This window comes from Lates calcarifer, linkage group LG24, assembly GCF_001640805.2.
Source record: "Lates calcarifer isolate ASB-BC8 linkage group LG24, TLL_Latcal_v3, whole genome shotgun sequence".
NCBI lineage: Eukaryota > Metazoa > Chordata > Actinopteri > Centropomidae > Lates > Lates calcarifer.
In genome coordinates, this window is record NC_066856.1 from 19,280,985 (window position 1) to 19,295,706 (window position 14,722).

Below are 14,722 nucleotides of genomic sequence, written 5' to 3' on the forward strand. Positions count from 1 at the left end.
AGACGGCCGAGAGGCTTCAAGAAAAAGCTTGTAAGTTGTCCGTGAGTTATTTCTCTTTGTCAGATGAATGCATCACAGCTCCATTAGAAGACAGAGCAAGATAAGTGAAAACAGTTCCACTGTCATCCCAGCCTCCTTCCTCTTGAATATTTTTCCCTTTGCTCTGGTGTTTATCGTGCTGTCAGTGAAATGATGGAAAAGAAAACAGCCCCTGTCCTCGAAATACCTCCACTGCCCCCAAAATCCTCCCTCCCTGCAGGTTTTCTTTGAGCCACTGGATGGCGCCACAGAAGCGCAATCTGAGTCTAATGATGCCAGAAGTATGTGGACGTTAGTTTTCTTCCAGCTTTAGTGTCCTCAGCACAGATCCAGCTCCTTAAAGACTTAGTTTTCCTAGTTTCCTAGTTTTCCTCGCACAAAACTCTGATCTCAACTTCATCCGACACCGTCAGGATGAGCTGGATTCTGAGCCAGACCTGACCACAGCTCAGTGTCCACATACTTCTGGCCATGTAATGCAGCTCTCTCACGTCAAATGTGTCTTTTTACCTGATCTCTGAGACTTTAATACTCTGAATCCCAACAGTGACAGACGGAGGAAGACTCGTGCAGCTTTGTAAAGCTGCAGCGAGTGTGTGTGGTGTGTGTGGGGAAATACCTGCCGTGACATGACATCACTGACTCAGGTGTGTCTTGAGAATGCACAGCAACAAACACATGACTTCACACTCACACAAAGAAGCTGGAACATAAAACTCACTAACCTATGACTTCACATATCACAGTACAACTTCCAAATCACAGCCTCTTACTCAGGTGAGACGGATCACAGGTGTGTCTGCAGGTTAGTGAGGAGAAGCTGCCGCCAGATGTTTTTCCCACAGTCTCAGGTGTCGGCAGCAGCTGCAGAGAGCAGTGACAGCAGGGTGTGTGAAATCACAACCCTGCTTTCGAATGTGTCCCTGCACGACTCTCCAAACCTCAGCCTGCAACGTGAGTCAGCCTGAGGCCAGCAGTGACATTTACAGGACGGGTGCAGGGTTGGTGGATGCGGGGGTGGAGCTACACAGGCTGAACTGCAGGTACAGTTCCTGAAAAGGTTCCAGAAAAAGCCACGGGAAGCAGGAGTGAAGCTGATTTAAAGCGCTCGTCCTGCAGACATAAGTGAAATCTGATTGTTCCTACGAGGATGAGTCAGTGTCCTGAGGTGGAAGTAGGTGATTGAACTGCTCTCGTCACCTACACGAGCTGTTAAACTCTTGAAGTGACTCTGCAGGAAGTTTGACGTCAAGAACTTCTGTGGTTTTTCTAAAGTACAAGTCAGCTCTGTCTGAGGACCAGACACCCGCCCTGTTCACCTGATGTAGCCCCTCAGACCTCCTCCTCCTCCTCAACCTGAAGAAGGAGCTCGGCAGCCGCCATTTTGACCGTGATGACGATGTCACTGCTGCTGTGACTGGAAACAGAAAGAGCACGAAACTCATCAAGTTGTGAGGCTGTGCCAGTCATGACTGAGCTCAGCTGAGGGAGAGTTAGCCTGTTTAGTGTCCAACATAGGGGTCAGGCCACTCTAAAGGGTCACTAGATGAACTTCAAGGGTCGGGAGAGAAAAAGTTCAGAGTTATATTTACGTCTGGTTTTTCTCTAACCTGTAATACTCAGCAAACTAGACACGGTTTTTATTGTTAGAGGTCACAGGCTGGAAATGCCAGTGGTAATCCAACAAACAGTGTGTTTTACTGTGTGTGATCATCACATGTTGTTTTGTGTAAATGCAGAGGACCACAGAGAATGATGTTTCATGCAGATGTGCTGGAGCTTTAAACATAAACACTCAAAGTAAACGTGAGGTGAGTGGATGTGCTCGGTCAGTGTTTGCTGGGTTTGGACTCGTGAAGGGAATCAGAGCTGAGCAGAGGGCAGAGGAGTCACCGCTTCACTGTCCCTCTGATGTGACATTAAGACATAAATGAAGCATGAAAATGTCCCTCGTGGGTTTTTTAAAGGCCATTTTAGCACTCAGGAGCACGCGGGGGCAGGGTGGAGCCCCCCCCCCTCGCCCTGACTGACTGTGACCTGCAGCTCCCAGCCTCTGATTGATTACCACTTAGTTTGTCCTTAATAAGCTGCCATACAGGCGCAGACAGCTGTGTGTGTTCGCGTCTTGTCACCATCACTCTGAAGGTGTGTGGTGTGTGTGTGTGTGAGACATTGTGGGCGTCTCTGTCTGTAGCGCAGCCTCCTCACAGGCCACTCCCGGGAAGCGCGCTGCTGTTCCGCCTCACAGACGGACGGACGGACGGAGTGTGTTCGCTCTCAGCGCGCCGCGGCTGCTGTGCGCTCTCTCTCTCTCTCTCTCTCTGTCTCTCTCTCTCTCTCTCTCTCTCTGTCTCTCTCTCTCTCTCTCTCCTGTGCAGATTGTGGGGGTCGAGGTGGAGGCATGTAGCACCGGATTCACCGGATTCACGGCGCCGAGCAGCATGTAGCACCTGGAGCTCCGCGCACATCGCCTCCTCCCTGCGCTCCTCCTCCGTCTTCTCTCCCTCCTGGAGCGCTCGTCTCTGCTTCCCTGAAGGCATCGCCTGCACGAGCATTTCCGGGGATTTTTTTGGGGGTGGGTGGGGGGATTTATTTATTTTAGAGGAGTGTGAGTTCATCCCCGCCGCTCTGCACCTCTCGGTCGATGGTCGTTGAGGAAGCTTCCATCTTGAGTCCCGTATCTACCGAGAGAACCATGGCGAGCGACTCCCCTGCGCGGAGTCTGGACGAGATAGACCTGTCTGCACTACGGGTAAATGTCTCCCTGTGTGTGTGTGTGTGTGCGCGTGCGCGTGTGAAGCTGTTGAGCACCTGTCCCCCACCACCCCCTCCTTCCTTCCTCCCCTCTCCTCTCCATCCTCTCCAAACACCGCGCAAGGATGCGTCTCCTCCCGGTCCTCCTCTGCTTCTGCTGCCGCCCGCTCGGTGGTGTGCGTGCGCGTGCATGTACGACAGCACTTGAGTGTGCGTGTGTGTGTGTGTGTGTGTGGGCTGTAGTGCTCGTGCACAGCAGCCAGTGATTGAGGAAATCAGGTCGGACAGCAGAGTGTGGGATCATGTGGCCTCCCACCGACACTCCTGTTGTTGTTTGTTGTTGTTGTTTTCTTAACAATTGGGACGTGATGTAATGAGGCCCTGAGCTGCTGCTGCTGCTGCTGCTGCGCGTGCACCCACCCCCGTGCGCGTGCGTCAGACGGCATAATAGAGGCCGCTCTGTCTGTACTATGTGGGGCAGATGTTAAGCTGCCTGCTCACTGACAGATTCACAGCACACACACACACACACACACAGATGCAGAGGTTACAGATGCACGCACGCGCACCCTCTCTCTCTCTCTCTCTCACACACACACACCGTGAATAATAGCGATGATAACCGCAACAGGAGCGAGTTCCGCCATTTCGTGATGTTGTGGCGACAGCAGCATTGCATCGCAGTGGCTGTTTGTGGGGTCTGTGCGCGTGCATATGCGCGCCCGCGAGGATAGGACGTGTACAGGAGGAGACGGTGCAGGAATGTGTGTGTGTGTGTGTGTGTGTGTGTGTGAGAGAGAGAGAGAGAGAGAGAGAGAGAGAGAGAATGATGATTCACAAAAAATCTTATTTGGATTTAACATGTGCTCAGTTCAGGATGAACTGTGGATGTCACATGTGACTTTGTGTGTGTGTGTGTGTGTGTGTGTGTGTGTGTGTGACTGACTGTGTGTGTGTGTGTGTGTGTGTGGTATTCTGCACAGCTCCTCTTCCCTTGTCTCCTCCTTTTGCTCGCTGCTTATGCAACACAGTTGCACCTGCAGAGCAACAATCAAGTCTGGGCATGATCGACCGGGTGGGACTGCATGTCTGTCTCTGTGTGTGTGTCTGTGTGTGTGTTAGACACAGACACACACACACTGGGGTGGACAAAGACAGACAGACAGACAGAGAGGAGAAGATGTGCATGTTCTTGTGAAAAACGTGAATCCTTGCTCTTCTCCCTCAGTGGCATGATGACTTGAAATTAGGTCACCAAGGACGGAGCAGAGAGAGCTGGGGGGAAACATTTCAGCGTGACGCAAAGCCTGTCGCAAGCACACACACACACACATGTATACACATACTTCCTGTTTCTGCAGAGCGTCACGTCTCAAATGATCTCCTCTGATCATCTGCTCATGTTTAACCCATCTTCACCTTCCCTGTTAACCTCCTCCTCCTCCTCCTCCTCCTGTCACTGTACCTCCCATTAGAGTCACACTCTATTCTGAAATATGTCACAGACTGAGGTTGTATTCCTCTGATAGCTCTGGCTGGGGAGTGTATTAATATCCCGTTAGAGTCTTGACACAGCTCCGGATGAGGACCCAGAGGTCACGGCCTTGTTATTCTTTGTTAGCTCGTGTCCTTTTCCATTTTTCAGGAGGAGAAATTAACGATTTTTAACATTCTCTTTAACAAAAACCCAGTTTCATCATGATTTACCAGAAGCCCAAGTCATAGTTTCCACATCTGTGTGGGTGTGATGACTTACAAGATCTAAATTTCATCATATACCCCCAAATTTACAGTTGTGTGTCCATTTTTGTTCTATATCTGCATTTTTAAAATGAACGATGACTGTTGTCACCCAGAAGTGAAACCAGAAGTTAATGCAGGAGACTGTAGTTTGTGTCCTGTGACAGATCTGCAGTTAACATTCAGCTTTTTAAAAGCATAATACTGCTCTCTCCTTAACCTTGCCCAAGCGTTTTAGTTGCTTTTACTTCACCATACTTATGCAATAGTTTAGAAAGTGAGAATTAAAAGAAATGTTGGCTGTGAGTTTGCAAAATAGTTTTTCTGGTGACAGGGTTGTGAAAAAAGAAAAAGTGAAGGAACATTTGGTGTTTAACTCCAGCAACAGCTCAGAAAACAAAATGAAAATGTATTTTTACTAGTTTTTGTGAAGTCAAATTTGAAAAAAGTTGCAGTTTTTGCTTCTGCTACATAGCCAATGTTAGCCTAACAGCTAGGCTAACGCTAGCAGAAAACTGCTGTTAAAGAAGCTGAAGCAGAGACTGAGCTTTATCCATCGTTGTGTTGGGGCTAGCTGATTAGCATGCTAACTTATTAAGAGGAAAAGAGGTGATAGGAGCACAAGTAAAACAAGAGTTATCACTGGTGTTGCTTTCTACTTCTTGAGGCTGCTTTTAGAGAGTAAAGGAAGGAAGTTTGATGTCGAACTCGCAGCATTTTTCATAATCTGGTGAGTAAACAGCCGTTAATGCTAATATTAGCTACGCAGCGTTAGCAAAAACGTAAATATAGTTCGATAAATTGTAGATGTTATCACTTGATAAAATACATTTTAAGGGTAAAAAAGAAAGAAATGTAATTACGCCTTTAAAATGAAAAATCTTGAATCGTAAAATGCTAACCAGAAGTAGCGAAATTAGCAAAAAACTTTCTTTTCAACTGATGAGTAAGCAGCCGTTAATGCTAATGTTAGCTATATAGCATTAGCAAAAACGTACATATAGCTCCATTAATTGTAGATATAATTACTTGATAAAATCAGTTTTTAAAAAAGTAAAGGACGTGAATACTCCTTATAACCTTAACTAGAAATTGTAAAAATAGCCAAATTTGCAACGTTTCTTCGAGACGGATGAGTAAACAGCCGTTAATGCTAACGTTAGCTGGGTAGCATTAGCAAAAACGTTCAAATAGCACCTTTGCTCGAGTGTTTTAGCTGCTCATACCTAATCATACTTTTGCAATTCTTTATAAAATGAAAGATAAACTGCTGAAACCTTGAGAAAACATTTTTGCTAGTCTCTGAGAAGTCATAGTTGGAATAAGCTTGTTAAATTAAGCAACTGTAACTGTAACTCTCAGTTTGACAGCATCATTTTTGTCATTTAAAACAGTGTGGTATGTTAAATTTCCAGTGTGCAAACTTATAAAATAACTGCCAAGATTAGTACAGTATGTTCTGATCACATAGTGCAGCTTTTATAGTAGTTTATAGTAACATTATCTATCTAGACACTGATAACAAACGTGCACTGATTGTGTTAAAGTCCCTCCAGTATATTCATGCTTTTATGTACAAATTTAAGAACATTTCCTCTGTTTATCAGTGAGTAATTTTACCAGCAACCCAGGTGCTAGAAAGTTGCAGGTGGGTCTTGGTTAAATTTTACTTCTCATCCTCTGTTTCTCCTCACTGCTGTTTTTCTTGGTAAGATGTTAACAGGCATGTACAGGTGTGTGTGTGCACGTGAGGCTCGGTCCTCCAGGATTAGATGTGCTTCTGTTTGACCTTGAGTGAAAAGGAACACTGCTGTTTAAGCTAATCCCCTTCAGGAGGCTCCACTGTAATAGTCCCAACGCTCTCCTGTGGCCTACTGTACGCTAATAGACATATAGAAACACAGGCACACACTCATGCTAATACCAAACACACACAGGTATGCTTAAAGATCAAGATCTGTGTTTTGGGAGGTTTATTGAATTTTAATCAGCCTGGAGATAAGATTATCTCCTGTGTATTTGTGTGTAGCTGTGTGTGTGTGTGTTTGAATTTGCCTGCTGGCCTTCATCCATCCACATTTGTTCTGAATGGGAGTTTCCTTGCTCATTGTCAAGGGTCACACTCTGCATAATGGAGGATTTTTACACAACTAAACTCAACACAACCTCAAGTGCTTTGAACAGCAAACCGGTTCTTAGAAAGTTCACAAGCTGAGATTGAACTGAAGCAGCAGCTGTACAGGAAACAAACAACTGAGCCTGATCTGCATTGGTGTAGACCTACACACAGGACGGCTGCAAAACTCATAAGTTACCTATTGAAGGAATAATAACAGAGTGGTGATGTAGAGTTTTTTTTACGAGGTAATACCACAGGTATGCAGCGCTCAGTCAGTCAGTGTGTGTGTGTGTGTGAAGGTCAAATTCCACTTTAAATTCCTTCATCCATCTTGTGCCCAGTTTAGTCAGAGTTCTCCTGGATAACTTCTCCATTTTGTCTTTGTTGTCTCCTCTCTCTCTCCTCCTCTTCCTCATTCACCTCTACCTCTCTCTCTCTCTCTCTCTCAGGACCCAGCTGGTATCTTTGAGCTGGTTGAACTGGTTGGAAATGGAACCTATGGGCAGGTCTACAAGGTAAGACTTAATTATCTTTAACTGTCATTTATGTGAACAAGGCTTCCTTCAATGAACAAGTTATCAAAGCAAACATTCCTAATTCATTTTTTTACAGGCTGAAAATGAGGTGACCTGCAGATGATCAGATGAAAATAATGATGAATGACTAAAAATGAAACTGGGAGATTCTTAAATTTATGTGAGAGGAGAGGAGGAGAGTCACCACTCTGTTGAACCCTGTTAAACTACAATACACAATACAATACACAGTTGTGTGGTGGTTGTACAGCGGTGTGACAGAGTGATTAAGTATTGTTTTTATGCTACATTATGAACACAGCTTCTCTTGTGAAGAATTAATCTGGATATAAGGGAGAAATTAAGGACATTTCATGGCTGAAATCATGTGTTTTGGCCAGTGCTGCATGCTTAGTTTGTGATGTGATTTGAGATTTGTTGACTCACTGGGGAGTCACCTCATCCCCTGTCTCCTCCTGATCCCAACATGAGCTCACAGAATCAACAGCATCTCATTTATTTTTTATTTTTTGCCAAATCTGAAGTTACTACTGACTCTCTCCTTTGTCAGGCAGCGGAAGACGCCCACACAGACTGTAACGACACAGCAGAGCAGGCTGTGTGTGTTACTGTGTTTGTGTTCTCTCATTTTGAAAGCAATTAACACACACACACACACACACACACACACACAGAGAACCTCAGTGCAGCCATTCTGTCTGCTGGTTGTTCGGTATTGATCTGCTGTTTCTACAAGGTGATGCCTCCTTTGCCAAGATGATTGATAGAGCAAAATTAATACAGGCTGTGGTCCATCTCCAAGTATGATGGGTAAATTAAGATCTTAGACGAAAACAGAAAAAGAAAAAATCTATTTCTAAAAGATAAACTCCCTGATTTTGTTACAGCATCCAAAAACACCAGTAAATATAAAATCAGTGCCAGACTCCATTGACAAAAACAGTAATTTTACTGAGCAGAGCACAGGAGCTGCTGTAGTACTATTACACTGATCTGTTAGTTGTGTTACTGTGTGGTACTTTTACTTATGTAAAGTATCTGAATACTTCTTCCACCACTGAAAGCCACACAATAGCACAAACACACGCGGTGCATTGCAGCACCTCCTGTGTTCTGCTCGGTAAAATTGCTGTTTTTGTTAATGGAGTCTGGTATTGATGTATAACAACATTTCTGGTTAAAGAAATTTAATAAAAAGCTCTGTCTCCGTGGGACACTTAAAATAACAACCTGAGCCTGTCAGTAGCAAAAACAAGAACTTTAGAGGACGTACTACGATGTGAACAATCGCCGATTAGATTACACTGCAGCGGCTGTTCGCCAAAGATTTTTGTCCCTATTATTTACATCCAAAAGCTGTAAAAGAATGTAATTTGGTACTAATTAAGAAACTTGGAGACTATATCATGAGACAGAGCAGATTTAAAAGTAGTTATGATGATGTAGTTGGCGGAGATGTTAATTTAACTTCAGTAAATCATCTTACATGTCACAAACTTTACCTGCTGAGAGAAAGTACACACTGCTCTGGAGAGAACAGAACCCAGCCCAAACTAATCCTCCTGTTTCGAAACTCTGTCTCCAGTCAAAACACAGTCACACACGTAGACTGGCAGGAATGCAATGCAAACGCAACGTGGAAACAAACAAGCTGCAGAAATGTGGAAAATATTTCCTGATAACACACTATATATACATATACAAAACCTGTGTAAATATATTCAGGATGCGTGTCAGCTGACCCACTGCGCATTCAGTAGAAGACTCTAAGCTCTAAGCTGGAGATTAATTAGAATTAATTAATACGACGCGTCTCCATTTTCCCTATAATTAGAGCCAAATTACATCATTCTTTCCAGGAAACTTCACAAGAAATTGCAATTACATGTCTGCTCATTTCTAGGAAATTATTATGAAGCAGCGTTTCTCAACATTTTCAAGTAGAAACAGAACGTCTTCTTGTCTTTTAAGCTCAAGTAATGCGGTGAAAATACTTAGTTACTTTCCAGCATTGTGACATTTCTTGAACCAGAACAGAATATTTTACATTCATCCTCCCTGCCAACGTTTTTCCAGCAGCTTTTCAAATCGTTTTTCTACCCTCGGGGCTGCTCACGCCTCCCCTCCTGGCTCCCGGTTTCAGTAATCTTTCACAGTTACAGATAGTGAGCCGAGCAATAAAAAAGAAATATCTGAATGATGGTGGGAGTCTTGTCTGTTCTTAGGCATTAAAGCGTGAAAAACACACTTCAAGTTTAGTCTTAGCTGCTGGTAGACCCTCAGCAAGTCTCGCTAATCAGCGCATTTGCAAATCTGGGGAAACACACGCGTGACCTTTTGATTGCACCGATTTCCAGGTGTGTAAAAGCACGAACGCGAGGTTTAACCAACGAGGACGAGATGTTAAGTTGCTGAGAGTTTTTCTGGATTTGATTAGTGAGTGAATCAGCGTTCGCAAAGTGGAGTTAATTCAAGTTGTTGTATCGATCGAAAGGCAGAGCGGCTCCTGCACACTGCAAGCTTTGACTCTGAAAATCTCCCTAATTCATCTCACTGTAACTATCCTGTTACACAAGTCTTTGTTAAGAAGAATTAGTTTTTAATTTGCTGCCTGAAAATACAATATGTGGTAATGATTCAACAACGTCACGCTTCTTGCAGGGATGTAAACATGATAACTTAAGGTACATAATGAAAATAGAACTCGTATTTCTAGTGTTCATTTGTCGACACTTCACTATAAATTGATTTCTTTGCTGGAGGCATTTGTGTGATGCTATGCCCAAGCACAGATCAGGTGTAAGAGCCCTCCAGCAGTGTCTCCCTCCTCATTCATGTCTCATTTCCATCAGATGCCTGGCAGCTGGAGGGCTTTTGTTCTGAATCAGTAGCAAACACGACGTAAACGGAAGTGTTTGATTTAGCTCAGGATGCAAATTCACTGCTCCATGAAGAAAAAAAAGATCTGAATCTACCCGAGCTGCCTCTCTGATGTTCTGACATCACAGCCTTTTGCGTTTTATAGCTCAGTGTTTTTCCATCATTTTAAAGTAGTTACTTCTCAGGCATGTATTAATCATAAAATGACAGTTATTCTCACACCTAACAGTGCGAGTGGAGGCAGTAGCAGGTGTTTCTGTGTGTTGTTTTGCTGGTTTGAGACATGGGAACTTTGCTGTTGTAGGTAACACCAGGTTGGCTTATGCACTTGATGCTCCACCTATTGAACTCTGATCTAATTTGGAGATGGAGGCCTGCATGTCTGATTAAGCAACTTATAGTTGCTGCATCTGATGTTTTTTGTAACGTAGCACGCAGGGTTTGAACTTTTCTCACAAGTTCCTTTCTGTTATTTTCCACAGAGGTATTCTGAACAACATACTGAGCTGTAGCTGTGGCCGATGTCCCAGTTTGAGAACATGTTGCGGTAGATTTGTACTTCAGATGTTGTGAATGTTTGTTGTGGTATTTGATAATGATTTGTGGCTCAATTTTCACTCTATTCAGCTACAAAAACAATTAGTACCAATCACACAGCTGAAGCAAACACTGGGTTTCCCCTAATCCCTGCACCTAATGTCTGAAATCATAAGTCTGATGTTTAGCTAGCAGTAGCGTGTCCATGTTCAGCCTTCAGTTGACAATGAGAAGGTAGCCTGTCGGCCATCTTTATAGATCCCACGTGAAATAGAAGAAATACAGCAGTTACATGTACAAGCTATTTTTACCTTGTTCTCAGGTACTGTGTTCTCTGCCGCTGACGTACCTGAATTTAGTGCAGCACCATGAATACCTGCCAGGACAGTGTGCACTGTTATCTCTGTGTTTCCTCTGTAACACCTCGCTAGACACTGGTTCATTTCAGGCAGACACAGGCTTTTATCCTCCTTACATTTCCTTGTAACACAGCTGAACTGTTAACTCTTTAGCTTGAAGAGTAACTGGAAGATGCTGAAATTTTGTTTTGGTTACATTACTGCAGTAACAGTGCAGTGAAAATCATTGACACACATGCTGAAAATCCCAGGTTCATGCTGGTGTTTTACCTGGAAAAGGGAACAAATTTCTGGAGTTCAACCCTACTGTTTACTGCAGAGAGAATATTGCAACACCAGTTAAAAATATGCAGATGATAATGCAGCTAGAATCGGCATGTAAAGTTTCTAATGCACCAACCACTGGCTTTAAGATGATACAAGGCTCTTTATAAACAAGAGCATCAGCATGTAGAGTGAGTTTTCTTGGTCTCTGGTTGCCTCAATCTGCTGTTCCTCTGGACTTGTGATGTTACAGCACAGGGATGGAGCCTCAGCTTTTATTTTCTCAGTGTGTTTCTGTCTCAGTCTTAATGTGTCAGGGCTTGTGTGCAGGTTAGGAATGTGAGGCTTGTCTGAACGCGAGGCCTGAGGTGTGTTTTTATGCCTCAGGCAGCCTCAAAAGGATATTCTGCCCTTTTTTTATCTCCAGTCATCCTCCTCCTACTCCTCCTCCTCACCTGCCACCTCCCTCTGTTCTCGCTATCTTTATCTCTCCCTTGCTGCATGTATGTATGTGTGAGGATTCAGGTGCTGTTTTAATACAGCTTCCTCATGCCATCTTGACTCTGCCATCATCTCACAAACACGCACAGAGAGCTGTGTGTCACCTCTGGGAGATTGTTTGGCCGGCCGTCGGTGTCGGAGGAAGAGAGATAGGAAAACAAAGAGCCTCTCTGAGGTGGTATCTCTTCCTCTCATCAGACCCTGTTTTATCTGCCTCGCCTTTTATTGCTTCATCGCAGTGGATCGCTGCCATTTGTCCTTCAGTCACAGCAACACCTCACACACTTAACCTGAGGTCCTAGAAGCAGGTTTACTGAGTTAACAGCGAGTAAATCCCAGAATTCCCAAAAATCTTGAGCATGCATTCGATTTATTTGATAGATTTTAGTCACCGTAATGGTCTGTTTCATGTGGTTGCCTGTCAGTGGCGTCATATCCCCCTTTAAGCCACATTTTTAAGATTCACTTTTTAGATCTTGGTGGTTTTTAACTTTATATTTTAGTCATCAGATGTCTGGATCTGAAGTTATCAGAGAAACAAACTATAACTTAGCTGCAGCTCAGCAGAACTGCATCTGAGAAACACTGATTTTTAACGTGAAACTGCTTCATTCTCTATTTTTAAAGATTTAATCACCTGGTCCATTTATTTTGAAAAGGAGGAGACCTCTGCGGATAATTCAGCTCCTGATAAAAACCTCCTGAACGTCTGAATCATAAGTCACCAGAGAAACAAGCTGAGCAAACGTTAGCTGCAGCCCCCTCTGAGAAGTGCTGTATCAGCTGAGCCGTATCACAGAATCACTTATTTTTAACGTGAAACTTCTTTATTCAGTGTTTTAATCACCTCTGTGGATAATTCAGCTCCTGATATAAATATCCTGAACAAAGGAATGACAACAGTAATGGCGAAGACAACAACTCCCATGATCCCATGCTACCTCACAACGTCACCAAATCCCGTCTTTTGTTATTGTTTTGATTGAGAGACCCTAGCTGCAAAATTACACAGCGTGTGTTTCATTGTTTCTCTGTCTTCTTGTCTTTTACAATCATATTCTGCTAAGGCACAACTGAGCATGAATTGAGCTTTAGATTTACAGTAGTAGTGAGTGAGTTTTCCATCCTCCACCTAATCCTCTCCTACCTGCCCTTAAAACTGCTGCTGCTGCTGCTGCTGCTGCAATATGACTGACTGAGAGAGAACAGAGGAATGGGTGATACTGAACAGGGAAAAAAAAAAGATGGCAGACACACAAAGAGAGACGGACAGAAAGACGTGAAAGGAGAACAAGAGACTTTCCGTACTCTGAGGTGGTTTTCGGCCTCTCAGATACAGTCAGTGTCTGATGCAACACTGAGTAAGACACTGTCTGTGTGTGTGTGTGTGTGTGTGTGTGTGTGAATCTGAGCAACTCACATGTGCAAGTGACCCAGAGTGTGAAATATCATGGCCTACACACACACACACACACACACACACACACACACACACTGCGATCACTTTGCCTCTTCCAACCCCCCATTCGTTGCCCTCGCTAAACAACCTGCCAGGCCTGTTGCTAGGTTACCGTGAGGAAATGGTGTCTGTGTGTGTGTGTGTGTGTGAGAGTGTGATGGGTGATGGGGGGGTGGGGGGTGGATGAATTTCCACTTTCTCGCTTTAACAGCTGTGATACTGACTTCAGAGTTTGGAGGAGGAGAGGTTAGACTCAGTTTTTTAACGGAGGTGAAGCTTCAACCTCTGCAGAGCTCCAACATGAGGGTTGAGACCCCTCCAATGGGTCACAAGAAAAAATCTGATGGGTTGTATATAGAGAACTGCAAGAATGAGTCCTAAAACCAGGAAGTAAATTAGCATGTTAGCGCTTCCTGTTCCCTCGTCCCAGAGTCAGTGTGTTTCTGGTTAAATGTCAGAAATAAGGTCTGTGGTTTTAACACAAGCTCAAGACATTTTCAGGTTTTCTTCCCCTGATGTTTGAAGCTTTTATGTGTCTTAAAAAAGGCGGTTGCTAACGAGTGTCTAAATGAGACTACAGAGGTTGTCGGGGACGTTAACATGAAAACCCATCTACTCACCAGTCCACCTTTACAGCCTCGTTGTGTTTCTACTCACGCTCTTTCAAACTCTCACTAACTTTCTAAGAAGAAAGGCTTTTGTAGAAGAGCTCAGAGCTAAATGAAATGACCAGTTGGAAGCTTAGTGGTGGAGACGTTGACGTCATGTGACCGTGGTGTAGTTATATATAGTTATATTATATAGTTTATAGCCTAACATTAGCTTCTTACTTCTGGAGGTTGGATTTAGGCTTCACACATCAGAACAGTGGTGATTTTGTGACACCTTATTTCAGATGATTTAAAAAGTAGGTTTTGTAATTGTAGCCTGATAAACAGATTGAATTACCATTTTGTTTTCACTTAATTATTCAATCTAACATTAACATTAAGTGTTAAATATTGTCACCATGATGACAACGGTCCCTAACCTTAAGGAATTTGTCATTTTGACCCAAATTATGATGTTGTTCAGATGTGATTTTTAGTGGTTTTGACCTTCTACCTTTTACTATGACAGCAGTTTTAGTAAATGAGAGAAAAATCAGTTGTGTGTAATGTTCCTGGAACATGTCACCACAGAAAACAGCTCAGAGGAGGCAGGACTGTGGTTTGAACAACAAACCCAGACTTCTAAATTTGGTGCATTTCAGGTCAAGTGTGGTGAAATAACGTCTAGCCACTGCAGACATTCAACTGTGGTTTTTGCTGAGCTTCTTGTGGGAGCTCTGCCTGTCATAACAAACATAAAAGTCATGTTTGATTGAGATTTGCTTGAGATTTTTTCGATCACACGGTCTGTGATATGACAGTTAATCAGCTCTGATAGGAAATAGTTATCTAATTAACTAATTTTTGTGTCTAATTACCTCATTTACTGGAAGTATTTAGCCATCAACAATGATAATTTCAGGATATAATTTTCTTATTTGCTT

At 43.6% G+C, this 14,722-nt stretch overlaps 1 protein-coding gene across 1 annotated transcript in view; it reads left to right on the forward strand.

Annotated features, from left to right (window-relative positions):
- Positions 1-2,113: 2,113 nt before the first annotated feature.
- The window catches only part of tnikb (TRAF2 and NCK interacting kinase b), a 45,037-nt gene continuing 32,428 nt past the window's right edge, over positions 2,114-14,722 (forward strand). The window contains exons 1-2 of the mRNA XM_018679187.2: positions 2,114-2,791; positions 7,102-7,167. Of these exons, the coding sequence (XP_018534703.1) occupies positions 2,684-2,791; positions 7,102-7,167 (174 nt within the window). The 5' untranslated portion in view covers positions 2,114-2,683. The remainder of the gene's footprint in view (positions 2,792-7,101; positions 7,168-14,722) is intronic.